The sequence below is a fragment of the Oncorhynchus gorbuscha genome, linkage group LG03, assembly GCF_021184085.1.
Source record: "Oncorhynchus gorbuscha isolate QuinsamMale2020 ecotype Even-year linkage group LG03, OgorEven_v1.0, whole genome shotgun sequence".
Lineage (NCBI taxonomy): Eukaryota > Metazoa > Chordata > Actinopteri > Salmoniformes > Salmonidae > Oncorhynchus > Oncorhynchus gorbuscha.
This window is the reverse complement of record NC_060175.1, coordinates 82,651,256-82,672,263: the sequence shown is the minus strand read 5'-3', so window position 1 is coordinate 82,672,263 and position 21,008 is coordinate 82,651,256. Positions and strand designations below refer to the sequence as shown.

Here is a 21,008-nt window from a genome sequence, read left to right as displayed (position 1 = left end):
ATAAGATGTATACACTTGAATTTGTAGGTGGTAATGACTAAGCTTATTTTCAAAGTAGGTTAATTTACAAACAAATTGCTCCATCAGCTGAAAGAAACCAAAAGAGAACTGAAATACTGGTGTTTTTATTAATTGGCACAATTCATTTTACATTCAGGCTTACACTTTGTACCCATTGAAGAAATCTGAGTTGACAACATGGAGATGTTTAGCCATATAATTGCAAGGCCAATTGAACAATGAACAAATGCCTGTCTGGACCATTGCACGTAACGACTAACCATTTCTGAACACCAGTCTTCCAAGAAATATTATCTCATTTGATTTATCCTGTTAAGACCCTTAACCTTACCAGTAAACTGAAGTAATCAAGAATGGGGGAAACACTGTGATAACTACCATCACCTGGTTAGATGACCCATAGCCAGTACATGGCACAACCTCATGACAGGCCTCAAGACATTGGCATACTGAGGAAAATAATGAAATTCCTACTGGCCCTATAGTGGGGAAATAAAGCCATGTATGTCATTACGTCCTGGTGCGACATTATGACTACCATGAGTAGGCCTAACCCTTTCTATTTTTACATGTGCCATAGGCAAGTAGTCAAAGGAAATTTAAAAATGCAGTTCACATGCAAACGTCACATTCTTATGTTTACATTTACATTTAAGTAATTTAGCAGACGCTCTTATCCAGAGCGACTTATGTTCAGGGTCAATGTTGAAAGGGACCAAAACTCCACATGATAGGCAGTTACTAATACATAAATGTTGCATAACCAATTGAAGGAAATGCAATGCAGCTAGGGCAAAACTAGCCAACTGAGGGCTCAAGATACCACAGGGCTAGGGCCATAAAGGTTAAGAGGCTGTATAAAACTTAAACATTGGCAAGACAGTTCAAAGATGAACAAAAGGAGGCTGAAAACTGAACAGCTCTTTGTACCAGATCTGTTGGGTCAATGTGTAAATTTGGACCAATGCAGCTCAGCAAGAATATCTAAATACTTGCCTAGATGCTCAGTGGCACAAGCTGTTCTGCCAGAGCCAGACAGTTTCTCACACCATTGACAACATGACACCTTACATTGTTTGTTCTTGGCAGGGTAACTTGGTGGGCCTGAAACATAATTGAAATGATCACATACCTAGCCCATCAGGGTTTTGAGCTGTTTAGCACAGAGGTCTCAGGAGTAAGTACTTCATCAAAACCAGCTAGCAACTACAAGATGACAAGTGTGAGCGAAGAAGAATCTACACATTCATTTGTGGGCCAGGGAGACGAGCAAACGACAGTACCAAACTCCAGGGTCAGTAGGAGAGTTTGCTCTCTGCATTGACAGACTATAGCTCATTAACATATCTACCAATCCCAGTTCTTTGTTCCCAAGTCCTGACAGGGCCAGAATAACTATGGTTCTGAGACTCGGCATCCATCCATTCGTCAGAAATACGGCATTTAAAATATTTAAATGATTAATTTGAACAACCAATGAACATACCAAAAGTAGACAATATATTAAGACCTGTTAAAAGTATTTTTCAAGAAACAAAAAACAAATCTCACTGACAAAAAACAAGTCCAGTGTTAATTTAAGGGAAAATGCAGAACTACATCACAGTGTAAACATGTTAGGAATACAATTTAGAATTGATGAAATCATGTGTAAATGTACTCACCAACGTGCAGGTGATTTACCTTGGCATTGCATCTCAGGTTGTGCAACCTCTTTTCCTGCATCACATACTGGCTACATTTTGACAGACAGCCCAATTCTGATCTTTTTCCACAAATTGGTCTTTTAACCAATCAGATCAACTCTGAAAAAGATCTGTGATTGGTCAAAAGACCAATTAGTGAAAAAAAAAAACTGAATTGGGCTGCCTGTCTAAATGCATCCATAGTCACACACACGCAAATACACACCAATCAGCCCTCAACTTACACAATACACACACAGAAAGGCTATTAGTACAGACTGATAAATGTCCGTCATCTGCAATCAATCACCATAACATAAGAAAATAAATATGAATATTAACAAAGTAAATTGATATAAGATTATCAAATAAAGTGGAAACCATAACAATGAGTGGGGTCTAGAGTGGGGTCCACATGTTATGCAGCAGTGGCATAATCTTCCTAGTGCCATTTTAAATTAGCCTTACTATTCAAGCACAAACACCTAACGACATTACTCCCCACCTCCTGATACACAACCAGATTCAAAAGACTAGTCTGGGTTCTTGTTCCTTTCCCCTGAGGATCAGAGAACATGCACAATTCTCTGTCTTTCTGGTCATTGAATTATAAAACCAATCAATAAATCATCTTCATAGTCTGACAAGATGCGAGACAGCAGATGACTTAGATTTCAATGTTCTGGTTAGATGTCCCCCAGTGTGGTTAAAGGCCCAAGCTACTGTGGGAGTAGTTTTTTTGTCAGACCCTTATCAAAGCTTCTTTCAAAACACCAAAGCTTGTGCTACCTTCACAATGTAATACAAAGGGAGACTGTTTGTACCAGATAATTCCATTCCTACAATTTGCGTCACACAAGACACACCCATGTAGCTTTACCACACATGCAAAACAAGAAACTTTCCCACAAGCCTATCTAACCTAAAGCCATTCATTCTTAGGGGATTAGGAAATATATGAAAAAAAGCAACAGAAAATGTCACACAGAAATAGACTCATACTTTATAACTCTTAACACCGTTGGGAGTAGGTATTACACTAATGATCTGTCACGGTATATGTTGAGAGGTTGTCATTCTTATGAATGCCATATAAAAAGGGGTGTGGCAACTTCAAGTAGTGTTAGCAAAACAAGACCCTGGAAAGCCTGTTTTCTTCTGTAAACACATTCTATACCAATACTTTACGTCGCCAAAGCAGAACGTTTCATTCATCAAACCTCAGATTTATGAGAGAGGAACCGAGGTAAAGGAGGACAAGAGTTTGGGAATATCTCATGCAATCACTAGTAAAAAGCAACAACAACAAAAAACATTCGAATTACAAAGTGTTATATCTTCTTCGCCCAACACTTGTCAAGTCTGTACCTCCACTCTGGCACAAGAAGGCCGGCAAGGCAAACATTTCTGTTGATATTTTGAAGATATAAAAAAGAAAAAAAAGTAGTAGGAGCAGGATTAAGTAAGAAAAAGAAGCAGGTAAAAGATGTGGAGAAGTCTCCAGGAGTTTCTGTGTTTTAGTTATCTTATACTCGATCTGGAGCTCTGGTTGATATTGTAGGTAGGGGAGTGCTCTTCTCCCCCTATCGTGGTCACCAGGGGTGTCCCGTTGCTGCTCAGGCTGCCCTGTTGTAGGGCCTCAAAGTACGAGGCCTGCACAGGCTTGTGGCACTGCAACACTCTTCTGGCATCCTCAATATTAAACCATTCCCTTTTTCTCCCTGTCAACAGAGGGATAAAGACCAAAGGGGAGTCAGGAAGGGAAAAACCCCCCAAAACAAACAGGTTTAGTCTAGATTAACTATGGACTTTAACTATGAATGATCTACAATAGTAGTAGGATCTTCTGGCTAATCCATGTGTCAATTAATCAATTTGATAACCAAAATGATTGTCCAGTCATCGCAGCTTTCACAAACACCACAAAAACTAGAAACAACATACCAATATTCACAGAGTCCTCCCAGTCTTCCAACATCTCTGTAACGATGAGTACATAGACATATGTTCTGTGCTTCCTGTCTGTGTTCTGAGTAAATTGAGAAATTGTCAGTGCTCAAGGTTAGGAGGCAAACAGTGGAAATAAATGAGCAGTTCCTCCCACCAAGTTTAAAGACAACCACACAGACATTAAAAAAATGGATTATGTAAAATCTTCAATTTTTTTCATCTCACCTCGAAAATTCCTAGTAGACGCCCCAATGTCCCCTTGACACCAGCCTGAAAAGACAACATGGCCAGTGGAAATGAAACAGCAGAAAAAAATCATTCTTAGTTAAAGCAGGACACTTGTGATAATGTTTTTGCATTTTCACCCGATGAGACCTGGGGATTCTGAGAATTGATGCCATTTTCAGTCACGGGGTGGGGGGAGGCCATGGTTGTGTATGGTCATGAAGGAGAGGGAGAGATCAGTTCCTATTAACATGGCGTCATCGTAGTACGTTCTTCTTCAGGTTACAGTTTTACTCTATTTATAAACATGGACTCTCAATCAAGAGGCTCCTCCATCCCCATTTAGTCCATAGCTTCCATAGAGGAACATCTAGACTCAAAGAACGCATAGATTTTTCAGGCTTGAAATAAGGGCTGCTAAGGTAACGGGTATAAACTTGGTACATCAAAAAAAACAAATCCTGCAAGAACATTCTGCAAAGACAACAATGCATCAGATTGTGTTTCACTGACAAATGCGCTCAATATCAATCACAATGAACTCAAAAGAGGCTGAATACACTTAATGGAAAAGCAATAAACTTAAAATTACTGGAAGATCTCATTTGTTATAAGAGAAAACGCTAACTTCAGTTAGGGAGAAGTGAAATACGTTATACCCTCCTTAAGAGCTTTAGGCAACACTTTAGCATGAGCGTAACCCTTCTAGAAAATGTTGCTGAAGGACAGGATGTTTGGGGAAATCGGATCAGATTAATAAGCCTAAACCAAACCATTTAAAGGCCACCTGTGCAGAAGTTAAATTTGACTTCCCATGAGCTCCTTGCTTAATAAAAACTCTGAATGCACAAGTCAAGTTGACAAGTAATTCAGCCTACCTCTTCACACACCTCTCGAACAGCAGCAACGTTGGGCTCTTCCTCCGGCTCCATCCCGCCACCAGGGACGATCCACTTGCCTGGATGCCGGATACTACTCACCAACAACACCTGTAGGATTGACAAGTTATTTCAATTCAGATATGCCCCTACCGTCACAAGATTGAATTGCTCTAATTGAATACCATTACTTGAGCACTAATATAGGCCTATAACAGAAATCAAGCACTTGAGCCCCCAGGTGTTATAATACCCACAAAAAAAAACTCAGTCAAACAGGGAAATGGTTCCAATAATTCTTTCCATCTTTCATTTTCCCCATAGGGAATTTTAGAAACACTTAAAATAAGGGCTGTAGGCTCAAGTAGGCTTGCATGATGTTTTGATAACCAGGTAAATCTCTCAGACAAGGTGACTTTTATCAATATATTTCAGCTACATTTACTCAGTTTCGAAAATGCCAATTAGCATCAAAGTAGACATCAAGCAAGACTACAAATCCCTGCAAGTCATCTCCAGCTGCCACCTTTGCTAACAGGTATTGTGTCAATTTAAATCTTGCACAAGACAGTTCACAGAATTGTCAATTTAAAGAAATGTAGCCAATTTCTTCATGACTACATTTAGCTAACATTAGATAGTCAATCCAGCGATTCTTATTTTTGGGGCAGTCTCATCCATGTCATCGTGACATTTGTTATTTATGATAGCCACATTCACAGCTAATTAGCGTTTCATTTTTTTGGTGGGGGAAACACAGGCGAATATATTGATACATTTCACCTTGTCCGAGAGATTTAAATCTGTATCATCAAAACGTCACACAAGGGTAAGCATACACGAAACACAGCCCTTATTTTAAGTGTTTCTAAAATCTCATAGGAGCTAAATTAATGGTGGAAAAACGATTGGAACCATTTCCTTGTTTGACCACTAGGTTTTATGGGTATTATGACTCATACTGTGGTACTCTATTTGCACAAGGCATGTCATGGATGCATTTGCGCCATGCCTTACATTTTTTGTTGGCCCACTCCTTTGATGACATGCACACATTGCAGAATTTGTTGCAATGGCCCAAAACTAAATGGAAACTGCATTGCATAAACTCACTGACAACTCTGGGGAAATACAATTACATTACATCTAGGCGTCTACGGTTAATGTCAGTTTGAGAATTGTAATAGTTTTTGACAAACATGGCAACCGCCGGTGATCTTGTTGCCAGCAATTCTATTTAGGCCTTCTCGCCACCAAATATATGCCTTTCGTTGACAACTCGCCCTCTTCTCTTCATTCGGAATCGCTACCCCCAGACTATCTGCTGGCAACGTGGCAAACTGTTTATTCACAAGGCCCGTTCCACCACACCACTCTAGCCTCGGACTTACCTCCTCCTCACTCTCGTTTCTGAAGCACAGACAGGCGGCACGCTTCTTGTAGCCATCCCCGTCATATGTCCGCGTTTGATTCGATTTGATCTTCATCATTTCGGGATCTCAAAAAAGAAAAAAGTGAACAAAATCACTGGAAGACGTTCACAGCCCACTTACTGAAACCTTGTATAAGTCTCGAAATTTCTAGAATAGACTTCTTCTTCTTCGCTTCATTTTTGAAGACCTGGTCGCATCTCTCGTACAGACGCCATTATTAAAAAGCTGCGTAAATTACGCACCACCGGAGATAGAATAGTCGAACGTAGCCTAGGCTACACATTTCGGTATTCACGTTTCAATATTTGAGAATAAGCGTACAGTATAAACGCAGTTGTGATGTTTCTGGTTGGTCTCGTTTTACCTGGTTTGTATTATTTTCTGAGTCCAGGAGCCGCACCCGGTTTCCCCCTATCCCCTCTCCATCATCCGCCTTCTTTATTTTATTTAACTAGATAAGTCAGTTAAGAACAAATTATTATTTACAATGACGGCCTAACCAGGACGAAGCTGGGCCAATTGTGCGCAGCCCTGTGGGACTCCCAATCACGGCTGGTTGTGATACAGCCTGGAATCGAACCAGGTCTGTAGTGACGCCTCTAGCACGGAGATATTTTATGCACAGATATGATTGTACTGTACGTTAAAATCCACGCCAACGTTGGAATTTATCAACCTTGAATTTGTCATGGATTTTTTATAATGTTTTTTTTTATAAAAAAAAACATTATGAAGGCTATAGAAAAAAGCAAGTAGGCAATAAAAGGAGGGTTTTGTAATATAATATAATATAAATAATATGACAAGGAGGAGTTATAGGAGGACATGCTCATTGTATTGTCTTGAATGGCATAAATGGAACGTAGCAACCATACGGACACCACATGTTCTACTCCATTAGAATACTCCATTCCAGCAATTACAATGAGCCCATCCTCATATGGCTCCCCCACTGGCTTCCAAGCCGTGTTTATCCTCTATATACAAGCACAAAACAGCCTATGGTATAGACCTATTACCCTGAAATAAGAATATCATTATAGCCTACTGAAATTAAAGGGATCTGGCAAATTAACAAATCATGTTTAAATTATGAATAAATAGGCTATGCATTGTAAGCATGTTATTGCAACTATTCTGAGCTATAATGTAAAGTCATATCGCACATTTTACAGAATGCACCTTTCAGTGGGGCCTAAACCCTTTTCCGTTCGCTCCACTGTGTCTGTGGGTGACTTAATTGTCTTTGCAATGGATTGCTGGAACAGAGCCAGACCAAATCACACACACGTGACCGGTCTTTCTGGGAATGTTCATGGAAAGACGTGCGCTCGATCAACAATTAAACTAGAGAAGGAAACATTGTAAAAAAAATGTAAAAACAACTAATCGCCCAGACCGATAGAGCGTCAAATCGTGTGTTTACACGGCAGGCAGCTCGTGGGGAACATTGTGGATTATTTGTTGATTATATTCCTGAAATGTTCTGTTTATATAGCTGGAAACAAAACAAGTGCTTCAGAACAGATCTTTCCATCGTTGTGTCCGCTCAAGGCTTCAATCATGAATTTCGGAGGACATGACCTGTTTAACCAGTGCAGGTAAAATTAATGATCAGTTGTAGCAGCCAAACATATATTTTCTGTGTTATTGAATGTATGTTGCCCAAACAGGAGTAACTGCCATGCGATTTCTATGACAGGAAATGTCTTCATGCCTCAAGGAGACGTCAGTTGAGATTCAGCACAATCTTTTGTTTGCAGCATTAACACGAATACTTTTTCATTTCAATCCCATCACACTTTACTCAGCATATTCGTTTGTGTATTCGTACGCATGTTCTATATTGCCAATTGACGATGTAGGCGATATAGAGCGTAGGTATCCAGCCTAACCGTTGCGCAAACTATACAATTTTCATGTAAAATTGTGAAACGTTGAAACTGTGAAAAACGTGAAAAGGTTGTCATTTGGTTCTAGGGGAGAAGATCTCCTGAGTAGGCTATTTCAAGGGTTGAACCACAGAACAATGAGATTTAGTTAGTTATAAAAAAAATATTGGGTTTGCCCTTTGGGGTCTTCCAAGAACGCACTTAGTAGATGAGAAATAGCACACTTTCAAATGCCGATATATAGGACTACAAGTTTAGTCTAAGATTTGTCCAACGACCATACTATTCAATATAGTGAGTGGAATTATTAGGACACATGTAGGACGCATGTACAGTGCCTTTAGGAAGTATTCACACCCCTTGACTTTTTCCACATTTTGTTTTTACAAAGTGGGATTCAAATTGATTTAATTAACATTTTGTCAAAGAACTACACACTACTCTAATGTCAAAGCAGATTTTTTTTTTTTACATTTGTAAAACATTTATGAAAAATAAAACACTAATATCTTGATTAGATAAGTATTCAACCCCCTGAGTCAATACATGTTAGAATCACCTTTGGCAGTGATTACAGCTGTGTGTCTTCCTGGGTAAGTCTCTAAGAGGAAAATTCACTGTCTTATTGGTAAACAACTCCAGTGTAGATTTGGCTTGTGTTTTAGGTTATTGTCTCATGACATTCCAGCTTTTAATTTTTAATTAATTTAAAATTATTTCGAAATACATAGTTCCACTTTGGCATTATGGGGTATTGTGTGTAGGCCAGTGACAAAAAAACCCACAATTTAATCCATTTTAAATTCAGGCTGTAACAACAAAATGTGGAAAAAGTCAAGGGGGTCAATACTTTCTGAAGGCACTGTAGGCTATTCAACACAGCACACTTTTCAAATCATGGAGTGATAATAACACATGTATTATGGCTAGGCGTCAGTGTCTAGCTTTTGAAATTCTTTTATATAATTTTTATATTAGTAATTATCCGGAATTCACAGTGTATTCAGAAAGTGTTCACAATTTTTTTCCAATATTTTGTTTACGTTACAGCCTTATTCTAAAATATATATTTTTTTATTCCCACAATCTACACACAATACCCCATAATGACAAAGCAAAAATAGGTTTTTAGACATTTCTGCAAATTTATATACAGCGCCTTGCAAAAGTATTCATGCCCTTTGGCATTTTTTTCCTATTTTGTTGCATTACAACCTGTAATCTAAATATATTTTTACTTGGATTTCATGTAATGGACATACACAAAATAGTCCAAATTGGTGAAGTGAAATATATATTTTTTACTTGTTTCAAAAAAATTATTGAAAACCCCCCCTTAAAAGTGGTGCGTGCATATGTATTCACACCCTTTGGCGTATCTGTCCATAAGACCACTTTAAGCTGTACACTCCAGAGAGCTGGGCTTTACGGAAGAGTGTCCAGAAAAAAATACATTGCTTAAAGAAAAAAAGAAGCAAACACGTTTGGTGTTCGCCAAAAGGCATGTGGGAGACTCCCCAAAAATATGGAAGAAGGTACTCTGCTCAGATGAGCCAAAAATGTAGCTTTTTGGCCATCAAGGAAAACGCTATGTCTTGCGCAAACCCAACACCTCTCATCACCCCGAGAACAACATCCCCACAGTGAAGCATGGTGGTGGCAGCATCATGCTGTGGGGATGTTTTTCATCGGCAGGGACTGGGAAACTGGTCAGAATTGAAGGAATGATGGATGCCGCTAAATACAGGGAAATTATTGAGGGAAACCTGTTTCAGTCAACCAGAGATTTTAGACAGACGGAGGTTCACCTTCCAGCAGGACAATGACCCTAAGCATACTGCTAAAGCAACACTCAAGCGGTTTAAGGGGAAACATTTAAATGTCTTGGAATGGCCTAGTCAAATCCCAGATCTCAATCCAATTGAGAATCTGTGGTATGACTGAAAGATTGCTGTGCATCCAACTTGAAGGAGCTGGAGCAGTTTTGTCTTGAAGAATGGGCAAAAATCCCAGTGGCTTGATATGCCAAGCTTATAGAGATATACCCCCAAGAGACTTGCAGCTGTAATTGTATGCTTAAGGTTTCTGTTTTTTCGTCTTATTTCTTGTTTGTCTCACAATAAAACATATTTTTAATCTTCAAAGTGGTAGGCATGTTGTGTAAATCAAATGGCAAAACCCCCAGAAAATCCATTTTAATTCCAGATTGTAAGGCAACAAAATAGGAAAAATGCCACGGGGTGAATACTTTGCAAGCCACTGTATAAAAAGTTAATGTAAATATCACATTTACATAAGTATTCAGACCTTTTACTCACTACTTTGTTGAAGCACCTTTGGCAGCGATTACAGCCCTGAGTCTTATTGGATATGATGCGACAAGCTTGGCACAACAGTATTTGGGGAACTTCTCCTATTCTTCTCTACATATCCTCTCAAGCTCTGTCAGGTTGGATATTTTCAGGTGTGTCCAGAGATGTTCGATCAGGTTCAAGTCCGGGCTCTGGCTGGGCCACTCAAGGACATCCAGAGAATTGACCCGAAGCCACTCATGCGTTGTCTTTGCTGTGTGTTTAGGGTTGTCCTGTTGGAAGGTGAACCTTTGCCCCAGTCTGAGGTCCTGAGCGCTTTGGAGCAGGTTTCCATCAAGGATCTCTCTGTGCTTTCCCTCGATCCTGACTAGAAAAACATCCCCACAGCATGATGCCGCCACCCCCATGCTTCACCGTGGGGATGGTGCCAGGTTTCCTCCAGACATGACAATTGGCATTCAGGACAAAGACATCAATCTTGGTTTCATCAGACCAGAGAATCTTGTTTCTCGTGGTCAGAGAGTCTTTAGGTGCCTTTTGGCAAACTCCAAGCGGGCTGTCATGTGGCTTTTACCGAGAATTGTCTTCCGTCTGGCCACTCTACCATAACAGCCTGATTGGTGGAGTGCTGCAGAGATGGTTGTCCATCTGGAAGGTTCTCCCATATTCACAGAGGAACTCTGGAGCTCTGTCAGAGTAACCATCGGGTTCTTGGTCACCTCCCTGACTAAGGCCCTTCTCCCCCGATTGCTCAGTGCGGCCAGCTCTAGGGTGAGTATTGGTGGTTCCAAACTTCTTCCATTGAAGAATGATAAAGGCCAATGTGTTCTTGGGGACCTTCAATGCTGCAGAAATGTTTTGGTACCTTTCCCCAGATCTGTGCCTCGACACAATCCTGTCTCGGAGCTCTACGGACAATTCCTTCTACCTCATGGCTTGGTTTTTGCTTTGACATGCACTGTCAACAGTGGGACCTTATATAGACAGGTGTGTGCCTTTCCAAATCATGTCCAATCAATTGAATTTGTCTCAGGTGAACTCCAATTAAGTTGTAGAAACATCGCAAGAATGATCAGTGGAAACAGGATGCACTTGATCTCAAATTCGAGTCTCATAGCAAAGGGTCTGAATACTTATGTAAATGAGTTATCTGTTTATTTCTTTTTTACATTTGCTAACATTTCTAAAAACATATTTTTGCTTTGTCATTATGGGCTATTGTATGTAGATTGAGGAAAACAATTATTTAATCAATTTTAGAATAAGGCTGTAACGTAACAAAATTAATACTTGCACCTTAGATGATTTGTGTGTCTGTTTGCATTCTCAGTGCGTGTCTGAAATAGCAGACAGTGACTCAAACCAGACCTTGGGTCAACAAACAAATTGAGAACCATTGGACGCTCAAATCCTCAACCATTGGACGCTCAAATCCTCAAGTGTTCCATTGCTGTCATGCACAATGATTATACCGACCGGTGCCCCTGACAAATACCTCAACGCAATCCGGCTAAAGGACTGCAAGCTGGAGTCATGTCAAAGTGCGTCAAGACTAAGAGAGGATGTCGCACTGTTGCAAAGAGCCATGTTTCATCTTCGGGAGTCAGGTTAGCATATTTTCATTATTGTGGGCCGACATTTCGATTAATGGACTATTTCAGTTGCCGTGTAAGGACTCTGAACACATTTTCCATTTTATTAGAATATTCAGACTACAACAGATTGATTGACATACAACAGATTGATTTTTTTTTAAATAAGCAGAATTGAACCTTTATAGCCTGCTATATCTGACATGAATGTAGCCTAACATTTAAATTCAGATGACATTATGTAAAGAATATTTGACAGCCTAAACGTATTGCACACTTATGAATCTAATATTCTCAGCCGCATGTCCCTCTCCCTCTTGCTTATGCTCCCCTCTCTCGGTGTTCTTCAGGCTAGTACTGGGGCCCCCTGACAGCTACTCAGGCTAAACAAGTTCTGATTAAAGCTCCAGAGGGGACTTTCCTGTTGCGGGACAGCTCCTACCAGGCTACCTCCTTACCCTGTCTGTGAAGACCAGCCTTGGCCCCTCACACCTCCACATAGAGCATGGCAATGGAGTGTTTGGCTTCGACTCTGTGATTGTGGCATGGCCACGAATGCAGAGGGTTGAGGGGGCTGTAGATCTGATGCAGCACTATGCCTTGACTTATAAGCTTCTGGTCAGTTAAAAGGAGAGACTCAGGGCTCAAAAGGAAACAGGAGGAGCAAACCATCTGCCCTCTGAAGAGAGAACTCTGCAGCTCAAGCTCATCTGCCCCCTCCATAAAGTTTTCCCTAGTCTCCAGCACTTTTGCCGCATCACTATTAACCAGAATTCTCGCTGTCACCAGGACTTACCCTTGCCAGGGTGGCTACATGACTTCTTGCTGGAATACCCTTTTGTGCTGTAGGAAATGCTCATCTGATGTTTTGATATTCCTGAATTATACTTTAATTGGACATCAATGATCAATGTCCTAATGTTGTGTTGAAAATTGGCTCTCAGCTGTATACATGCTGGTTCCTAGATGATCATTTAGCAAATCCCTACGTGTATTTTTACATTTATACTTGAGTCCTTTAGCAGATGCTCTTATCCAGAGCGACTTACAGGAGCAATTAGGGTTAAGTGCCCTGTTCTAGGGATCATTGACAGATTTTTCACCTAGTCGGCTCTGGGATTTGAACCAGCAGCCTTTTGGTTACTGGCCCAACGCTGTTAACTGCTATGTATCAGAGGCAAAATTCACCTACCTATCACCATCTTAGGTTAGTTCAACTAAATTAACTATTGAGAGTACTGAAATGGAATGCTGAAATAAATAACAGTTAGAAGAACATAACAAAGAGGAATAGATAAAAGCTTTGTTATTGTTCTATAAACAGTATTAAAGAATGATTAATGTATAATGGACCACATTAATTAAAAACACTATAAAGTATTCAACCAATTCACATGATGTACCGTGGCTTTTATTTATGGGGGATTTTTTAATGCTGATGTGAAAAGGGCTTTATAAATAAATTGGATTGAATTTGATTGATGATGGATTCCAGACTATCGTCTTGTCTTAGTTGTCTTATAGTGTCTTTATGTCTTTATGCTGCAAAGGTGGCTGATCTGAGTGTCCTATCCATTCCCATTTTCTCTTAATCCTGCAGTGTAACTTGGTCATGATCAAGGTTGTGTAGTTTCAGCTGATTACACTTTTAGTTTTTTTTAAAGACTGTCATTGTGTTACTCAATTTCAGGTCTACATTTGGGTTCCTTTATAGATCTGAAATAACCATCTCTTGAAATGAGCAAAAAATACTTCCAAATCCTCCTACATCTCCTAATGTACAGTGTAAATGAGCCTCTTATGGTATTTGCAACCATTTGGCAGAGCCATTGGGATTATGGCATTGATCTGTTTTCATGTGTGACAGAAGCTAAAGTAAAACATTTTTTTTAGATAAGCCATAGAAATTTGATAACTGCCTATTTTATAACCGTTTCTGTATGTGCCACTTGAGAATGATTGAGAATAGCAAAAGTGCATTTGAACCCTATTTGGCTTAATCCCTTGATGTTGACTCAGCTCAGCTTGAGCTCACCTCTCTTTCTAGGAAAATAAAGACAGGGAAAATGCAGTGCTCTTTGAGGAAACCATAGAAACTGAGAGAGAGCGTGTGTTGCAGGGAGTGGGGGGTGTTTTTTTTTAACCTTTCCCAGAATGATTAAGCCTGTTTCTGTTTGACTCCAGTTCAACCACAGAGTGTTTGAAGTGTCTCAGATTTTTCACTAATGCAGAGGTGTTTCTGAGTGAGTCTGTGTGTGTATTTGTTGAGCCGATTGAATGACAGTTCCTGGAATGAGGATTCCTGGAGGCTGCTGCACAACTTACCCACACCGGATTCCCACTCAAAGACCCAACTACAGAAAGAGAGACAAAGAGAGAAAAATAGACAGAAAGAGAGGGGGTGGGTTAAGATAATTTTTAACAATGACTTTTCATGCCTTTTTTTCACAATAATTTCCCATATTCATTCTTGTCTCATGAAACATCTTTATTACAGTTCTTTATAGCTTTACTACACATTCTTATCTACTGCTTTACTTACCAGTATGTGACTTAGAGGACCCTGTCCTTGACCAAAACACCGTAAATTATTGAAATAGCAGGTATGATTAATGTAAACACATTACTTTTCTTTTTTTAAATTATAGATTGAATAAACAATCTCTTTTTTTCCAGAGTTCATGCTCTTACTCCGCTGTAGATAGGCTCTTTATAACTGCCCAAATAATCTAAATGTTCTAGGTTCAGATCATGCATAAACAGCAGAGCAACCAGTCGATATACAGTAAATGCCCATGCCTTACCGTAGGTTTACATAGAACCACAAGTACAAAGATGATTTCATCTCCCAAGCACCAACATAAGTAGAGGTCTCCCACCAGTACAAACATTCTCAGTGCCATATATGATTGCTCTTTACTTTGTCCATCCTCTCCATACCTGAGCAAGGACTCATCTTTTTTCTTACATTTACTATAAGTCACCATGGTCTACTTAGTCTATGGTTCACACTGTACATGTTTGTTTCCCCCCCAATTTGACCAAGCGTGGTCCATTATCTGCCCTGGGCCTTCTCTCATTGTGTCTGCCTGCAGTTCTTGGCATTGAACTTTGTATTGAACTGGCTGCCTATGTGCCAGATATAGAGTCATCTGTTTACATGAGCTATGTTTTCGAGGGCCTAGTGAGGGGAAGGGATTGGTGGTGCAGAGCCCAATGGAGAGAGAGGGATGCGGAAAAGAGTTGGTCTGAGAAATAATGTAATTGCAATTCCAATTTTCTGCATTAATGGAAGGAGGGAAATGCTGTAAGTCAACCCTCTCACTGCACGGACTACCTCTTCGTCCATACAATAGGCCTATTAAAATACCAAAGAGTATTTGGTAAATTGATATGACAGGCCTTAATAAATGGTGTACAGTATGAGTTTGGCGACACGTACCGACGCATCAGGTGCATAGCACTCAGCTTCTGTCTGTTCCAGAGACGCTTCATTGGCTGCATTCCTCCGTCTCCCATTCCCTGCTTTCATGAATTGGCTTGTCAATCAAAGGGCTATTATGTTTTCTTCCTGGTTAGCTGCAGAGTGAAAGAGGAGCAACGTTCGGTGAGTGTTCATTTTAATCACTTTCCTGATTTAAGGTAAATTGGACAAATAATGTCGAGCTACCCATATGGTTATCCGCAGTGGTACTCTTCTAAGACACTTGCAATACGCCAAAGTGAAAAATAAATTGAGCTGCATAATCCAAAAGCTGTGCTACCAAGTTGGTCTGTGACAACGTTGCTGGAGCTGTTCAATTCAGCAAGCTAAACACACGATGCATGACATTGTTTGCGTAGCAACTTTAACGAGCCAAGTAATACAGCTAGTTACTAGGTTGCCAAACATCTGGTTAAGCCTTGTTTGACCTACACGGTTTTGGCCACCCAAAACCATCATACAACCAAGTGTAGTGGTGGCCAGCATATTTGATGTATGCTATTCACGTGCCTCGGCCTGGGTGCTGCGCACATAAGATGCATCTGAATCTGTTACAATTATTTGTAATTTAGCTAGACATTTGAGTATTAGTTTGCTAAAGCTAAATCAGATAGTCCAACCGGAGCAGCATTTTACGCGGGCCCACACATGTGAATAATATGGACATTGTTGTGTGGACCACATGACTACTAGGTAAAAATGTAGGACATATCCAAAAATGTGACTTCTATTATGGGTCATGCTCTCTACTATTACCGTTTCATGTGGAAACGGTGGCCAGAAAGCAGATTATAGAGGCCTCCATAAAAAAAAGTTTGCCATCATAGCTAGCTATTAGTGAAACTATTTACTCTGTGCACTTTGATCTATCTGTATCAAATTTGGGTGAAGATTTCTCTGCCATTTTTCCTCTTTCTCGTATGCCTAACCATGTGATTTCTACTTGTTTTGTCTTTTGGCCCTCAGGCATATTTCACACTGATTAGTGAAAGGGGAGAGACCATGTGGAAGTCACATGAGCGACAAGGATGAGGAAAAAACAACTGGGAGAGGACTGCTACCGCCTAACTTGTCAATCCGACTGGGGATTTGCTGCTTCCGAAGCTTGGCTGGGACAGCCTAGCAGCCCCTGACTCACCCTCTACCCACACATATGCAATGAACAGCACTACTCAGCCCCCTGCCCCCATAGACAGGGATGTGGCAGTCAGCTCATTGTTGGTACCATTCTTCCTGATCACCTTCATCGGGATAGCTGCAGCTGTGGTGAGTGGCTAACAGGAACATCACATGTTGGCCTACAGTGATACAGTTAAGAAGTACTACTTTGATGAGCTAAAGCTTTTGATTTAATAACCTTTAAAATGACCACATAACATCTCCTGTATTTTATTTGAACCAGCTAAACTAGTCATCTTTTTTTATTGCAGGTGCTGTATGTGCGCAAGAAGAGAAGGTAACTTCCTTTTATTCTCTTCCTTATTGCTCTCAGCAGGTGTTTGGTTACTTATTAAAGCTACATTATGTAACTTTTTGGGTGACCTGGCCAAATTCACATAGAAATGTTCGTTATAGATCTTTCATTCCCTGGGGTGGCAGGGTAGCCTAGTGGTTAGAGCTTTGGACTAGCAACAGGAAGGTTGCAAGTTCAAACCCCCGAGCTGACAAGGTACAAATCTGTCGTTCTGCCCCTGAACCCACTTTTCCTAGGCCTTCATTGAAAATAAGAATTTGTTCTTAACTGACTTGCCTAGTTAAATAAAGGTAAAATAAAATAAATACAAATTGAAAGCCAGTCTGAGGTAGATATGTTCTATGGGTGCTATTTCTATGCTTCCTTAAGTTTAGTTTTTGTGTCTTTTGCTTTAATATAAAAAAATATATAAAATATTTTTGGTTTGGGAAAATATATTTCACAGCGGTTTAGATGGTACAAGGATTCTCTACACAATGTCTGCTTGTTTTGTCACAAACTGAAATGAGGCAAACTAAACTACCGGAAAATGGTGGAGTAATTTATGCATAGTGCACTTTTAAATTGGCCAACTCCTTTTGAACAAAACACAGAAATCTTACAATAATGTAAAAAAAAAAAAATATTCTTGCATTGGTCACCATGTTACGGTATACTCCTTTCCTATTGTGTGTTTCAGAATTGACAGGCTTCGGCACCAGTTGCTTCCAGTCTATACTTACGACCCCTCTGAAGAATTACATGAAGTTGAACAGGAAATGCTGTGGAAAGAGGAAGATACTAAGGTATGATTTCACCCTCGTCTTTGAATTAATTGATAGGCTACAGTAACATCTGAGTTCCTTCCCTATGTGGCACTTTTACAAACACTAGATGGCAACATTGGCCCCGTATAAATAAAGGCCTTTTTATGTAATGTAGTAGTATCAAATGGAGCCGCATTGTGCTTCATCTTTGTAAAAAAATTAAAGATCAGTTCTGAAAGTGCTGCCTTTTAAAAATCTTTTATGAATGAAGATATTAACGAATGTAGACATTTGAGAACTTGGTCAACCGGATAAGTGTGTCTGCTAAATGACTAAAATGTAAAGGTAGGTTTATTTTGCGGAGATGCGGTACGACTATGTACCCTCGATTATATGTGAATAATAATTCGGAGCATCCTGCCCGCGCGTCGGATGCCTTTCTATCTAACTCCCAGAGAGTCTGGTCACCCGACTTGATATCACTTTACGTTTCTGTTCGGTATGAATTGCGTGGCGGACGCGTGGGGAAAACTCCCCTAGCTGGACCTGTTGGAGCTTGTTTCCAACTCTGGTGTAAGTCAAGTCATCTTTAGGCACACATTGTGCGTCACTTAAGGAATTTGCACACAGTGTTTATTTCAAATGCATGCCATGTACAACAGTAATGAAGAAAAACTCAGGTTACAGTCAGATTATCTGAAATCTAGTATGTGACTTTGTGTCTGCAGGTGGTGAAGGGTTGGGCACGATCATACCAGCAGCAAAGACCGCTGTTGATGAAAGATACCCATGCATGAGTGTGTTGGAGCAGGACATAGATCTGTGACATCATACAGATCAGTGGAGTTAACCCTTGAGATGCCAGATTTGTCAGTCATTCAACATAAAGGGGTTTTAGGAAAAGCAATGAGCCTGTCATGCATTTCGCATCATGCTCCTCCTCAGTCATCATCTCTGTGGAGCATTTACTTTGTACACCGTCAGCCTCTAAGCTAAGAGGAGGTTGGTTATTATGTGATTGTGAACCTCTGATGCCATGCCCCTGTGCCCGAAAGCTGCGACATACCCTAAACCATGACATGTTGGCTAACTACTGGTGGACATTTATTTATTTGAGATTATTTATTCAAGTTTTTATTTTATTTTTTACTGTGTTTGTGTGTGTCATAATGTGGGCGTTACTGAAACTAAGATGGTGCCATCCATCCAAACAAGACACTGGTGTTACATTTGCCTTAAATGTCTATTGTTTCCAGTGAGATTAGCAAAGCCTTGACCTTGGGTGGGATGCTTACCGTTGTACTACTAGCTTTAGTGGTGTAAAATTAGGTTACTATATCCCTCACTATTCAATGTAATAGAAGTTACACAGAAGGTATGCAATCAATCAATTTGATTTCTTAAGTTGCTGTTTTGTTTCCCTGTCTGTGGCACTTTGAATGCCATTATGAAAGCAACCAAATCAATACCTCCTCGTCATCATACAGATACTGTATGTTATGATGAAAAGGTGGTGAAATCAGAAGGAGAATGTATAGAGAGAGAAGAGATGGCAAATGAATGTAACTAGTCAACCAACCTCCCCCTACCCCACCCACTCCCATCCACTATTTAGCTGTGGCTACTGCCCTAAAAATGTCCTGTTGGGAAGACAGGGCACCAGGAGGACTGTTCTTCTAGGAGAAGAATCTCTTTTGAAGAATACCATAGGCCTGACTGTATACAGTACTCAGGAAACCTCAGCCACCCATATTTTTAAAGAAATAAGTGACCAGTGATTCATCCTTGAATTATATGTGCTCTAAGTTACCCTCCTTTCCTCCTTGCATTTGTGAATGTCATGTATTCAGGATGAGAAGGATGAAGGCTTCCATTGAAATCAATCATCTTATCAGCACATGTATATGTACAGTATGTTGGAATCCACTTGATAAGAATTTAAACATACACTGTGTACAAAGCATTAACAACACCTTCCTAATATTGAGTTGCAATTTCTCAGAACAGCCTAAATTCACCTAGGCATGGACTCTGCAATGTGTCGCAAGCATTTCACCGGGATGCTGGCCCATGTTGACTCAAATGCTTCCCACAGTTGTGTTAAGTTGGCTGGATGTCTTTTGGGTGGTGGACCATTCTTGATATACACGGGAAACTGTTGAGTGTGAAGAACTCGGCAGCGCTGCAGTTCTTGACACACTGGTGCACCTGGCACCTACTCCCATACCCCATTCAAAGGCACTTAAATCTTTTGTCTTGCCAATTCACCTTATGAAAGGCACACATCCACAATACATGTCCATACACAACACAATCCAAGGCTTACAAATCATTCTTTAACCTGTCTCCTTCCCTTCATCTACACTGATGTGGATTTAACAAGTGACATCAATAAGGGATCGTAGCTTTCACCTGGTCAGTCGATGTCATGGAAAGAGCAGGTGTTCATAATATTTTGTACACGCATTGTACATCAGGTATTTCCATTTATTTTAATGTGGAATTGAAACTTTTGACATGAATAGTTGACTTTCTCCTGAATGCGAACTGCTACATATTACTCTCCACTATTTATAAAGTGTATGATTTAATTCCCATTCACATTAAACATATACATGATGTTAATTAGCCTATCAGAAGCTTCTAAAGCCATGACATCATTTTCTGGAATTTTCCAAGCTGTTTAAAGGCACAGTCAACTTAGTGTGTAAACTTCTGACCCACTGGAATTGTGATACAGTGAATTATAAGTGAAATACTGAACTGTAAACCATTGTTGGAAAAATTTGTGTCATGCATAAAGTAGATGTCCTAACCGACTTGACAAAACTATAGTTTGTAAACAAGACGTTTGTGGAGTGGTTGAAAAATGAGTTTTAATGACTCCAACCTAAGTGTATGTAAACTTCTGACTTCAACTGTAATAATGCATTTGATTAAAATGAATTGCACTGTTCCAAACATTTGCAACCCTGCTTACTATTAACAGTTTCTTTGGGGAATTGCCATGGCGAGTTCTGAAGAAATCCAGAATATAAACTGATGAAAATACATTTTTTAAATGTAATTTTGACTGTTAAAGGTTTCACACACTTGTTAAAATACTGAATATTCGTGTTGCTTGATTTTACTGTCCATGAAGTAAACTTGTATATATCTTAGTGAGTAAATTGACTTTTTATGGATGGTCTGGATGTAAAGTATAGCAAAAATAAAATGGAAAGAGTACATATCCAGGCTTTGTAAACATTTGATAACATCAGTGACAATTGGGAGAAACTGGGAAAGAGCTGCAATAAGCCAAGGATAAACTATG

The 21,008-nt window shown here is 39.9% G+C and overlaps 2 protein-coding genes and 1 pseudogene across 4 annotated transcripts; 2 read left to right on the top strand and 1 right to left on the bottom strand.

The window, feature by feature from the left end:
- Positions 1-109: 109 nt before the first annotated feature.
- LOC124032059 (diphosphoinositol polyphosphate phosphohydrolase 1-like) lies at positions 110-6,439 on the bottom strand. 2 transcript variants are annotated; one of them, XM_046344088.1, is made up of 5 exons: positions 6,151-6,439; positions 4,772-4,870; positions 3,882-3,926; positions 3,651-3,735; positions 110-3,427 (listed from the first exon to the last, which is right to left on the bottom strand). In XM_046344088.1, the coding sequence occupies exons 1-5, from the start codon at positions 6,247-6,249 to the stop codon at positions 3,228-3,230; spliced, it is 528 nt and encodes a 175-aa protein (XP_046200044.1). In that variant the 5' UTR covers positions 6,250-6,439; the 3' UTR covers positions 110-3,227. The 2 variants fall into 2 exon arrangements, with proteins under 2 accessions (XP_046200044.1, XP_046200043.1); XM_046344087.1 differs by having other exon boundaries at positions 4,760-4,870; positions 6,151-6,433.
- A 1,046-nt stretch (positions 6,440-7,485) lies between these two features.
- On the top strand, positions 7,486-20,922 carry LOC124032049 (small integral membrane protein 29-like). Of its 2 annotated transcripts, none has more exons than XM_046344064.1 (5): positions 7,486-7,793; positions 16,439-16,738; positions 16,903-16,928; positions 17,626-17,731; positions 18,421-20,922. In XM_046344064.1, the coding sequence occupies exons 2-5, from the start codon at positions 16,631-16,633 to the stop codon at positions 18,487-18,489; spliced, it is 309 nt and encodes a 102-aa protein (XP_046200020.1). In that variant the 5' UTR covers positions 7,486-7,793; positions 16,439-16,630; the 3' UTR covers positions 18,490-20,922. The 2 variants fall into 2 exon arrangements, with proteins under 2 accessions (XP_046200020.1, XP_046200019.1); XM_046344063.1 differs by lacking the exon at positions 7,486-7,793 and adding an exon at positions 15,070-15,595.
- On the top strand, positions 9,610-12,988 carry LOC124017699 (annotated as a pseudogene).
- Positions 20,923-21,008: the final 86 nt, after the last annotated feature.

Excerpts from the sequence above, each read along its gene's own strand:
- LOC124032059 (XM_046344087.1), bottom strand. The coding sequence starts at position 6,249 with ATGATGAAGATCAAATCGAATCAAACGCGGACATATGACGGGGATGGC. Across the intron at positions 3,927-4,759 it reads TTCGAGAGGTGTGTGAAGAG|GCTGGTGTCAAGGGGACATT; the intron begins GTAGGCTGAATT and ends TTGTCTTTTCAG. Across the intron at positions 3,428-3,650 it reads GGAGGACTCTGTGAATATTG|GGAGAAAAAGGGAATGGTTT; the intron begins GTATGTTGTTTC and ends CTCTGTTGACAG.
- LOC124032049 (XM_046344064.1), top strand. The coding sequence starts at position 16,631 with ATGAACAGCACTACTCAGCCCCCTGCCCCCATAGACAGGGATGTGGCA. Across the intron at positions 16,739-16,902 it reads TCGGGATAGCTGCAGCTGTG|GTGCTGTATGTGCGCAAGAA; the intron begins GTGAGTGGCTAA and ends TTTTTATTGCAG. Across the intron at positions 17,732-18,420 it reads GGAAAGAGGAAGATACTAAG|GTGGTGAAGGGTTGGGCACG; the intron begins GTATGATTTCAC and ends TTGTGTCTGCAG.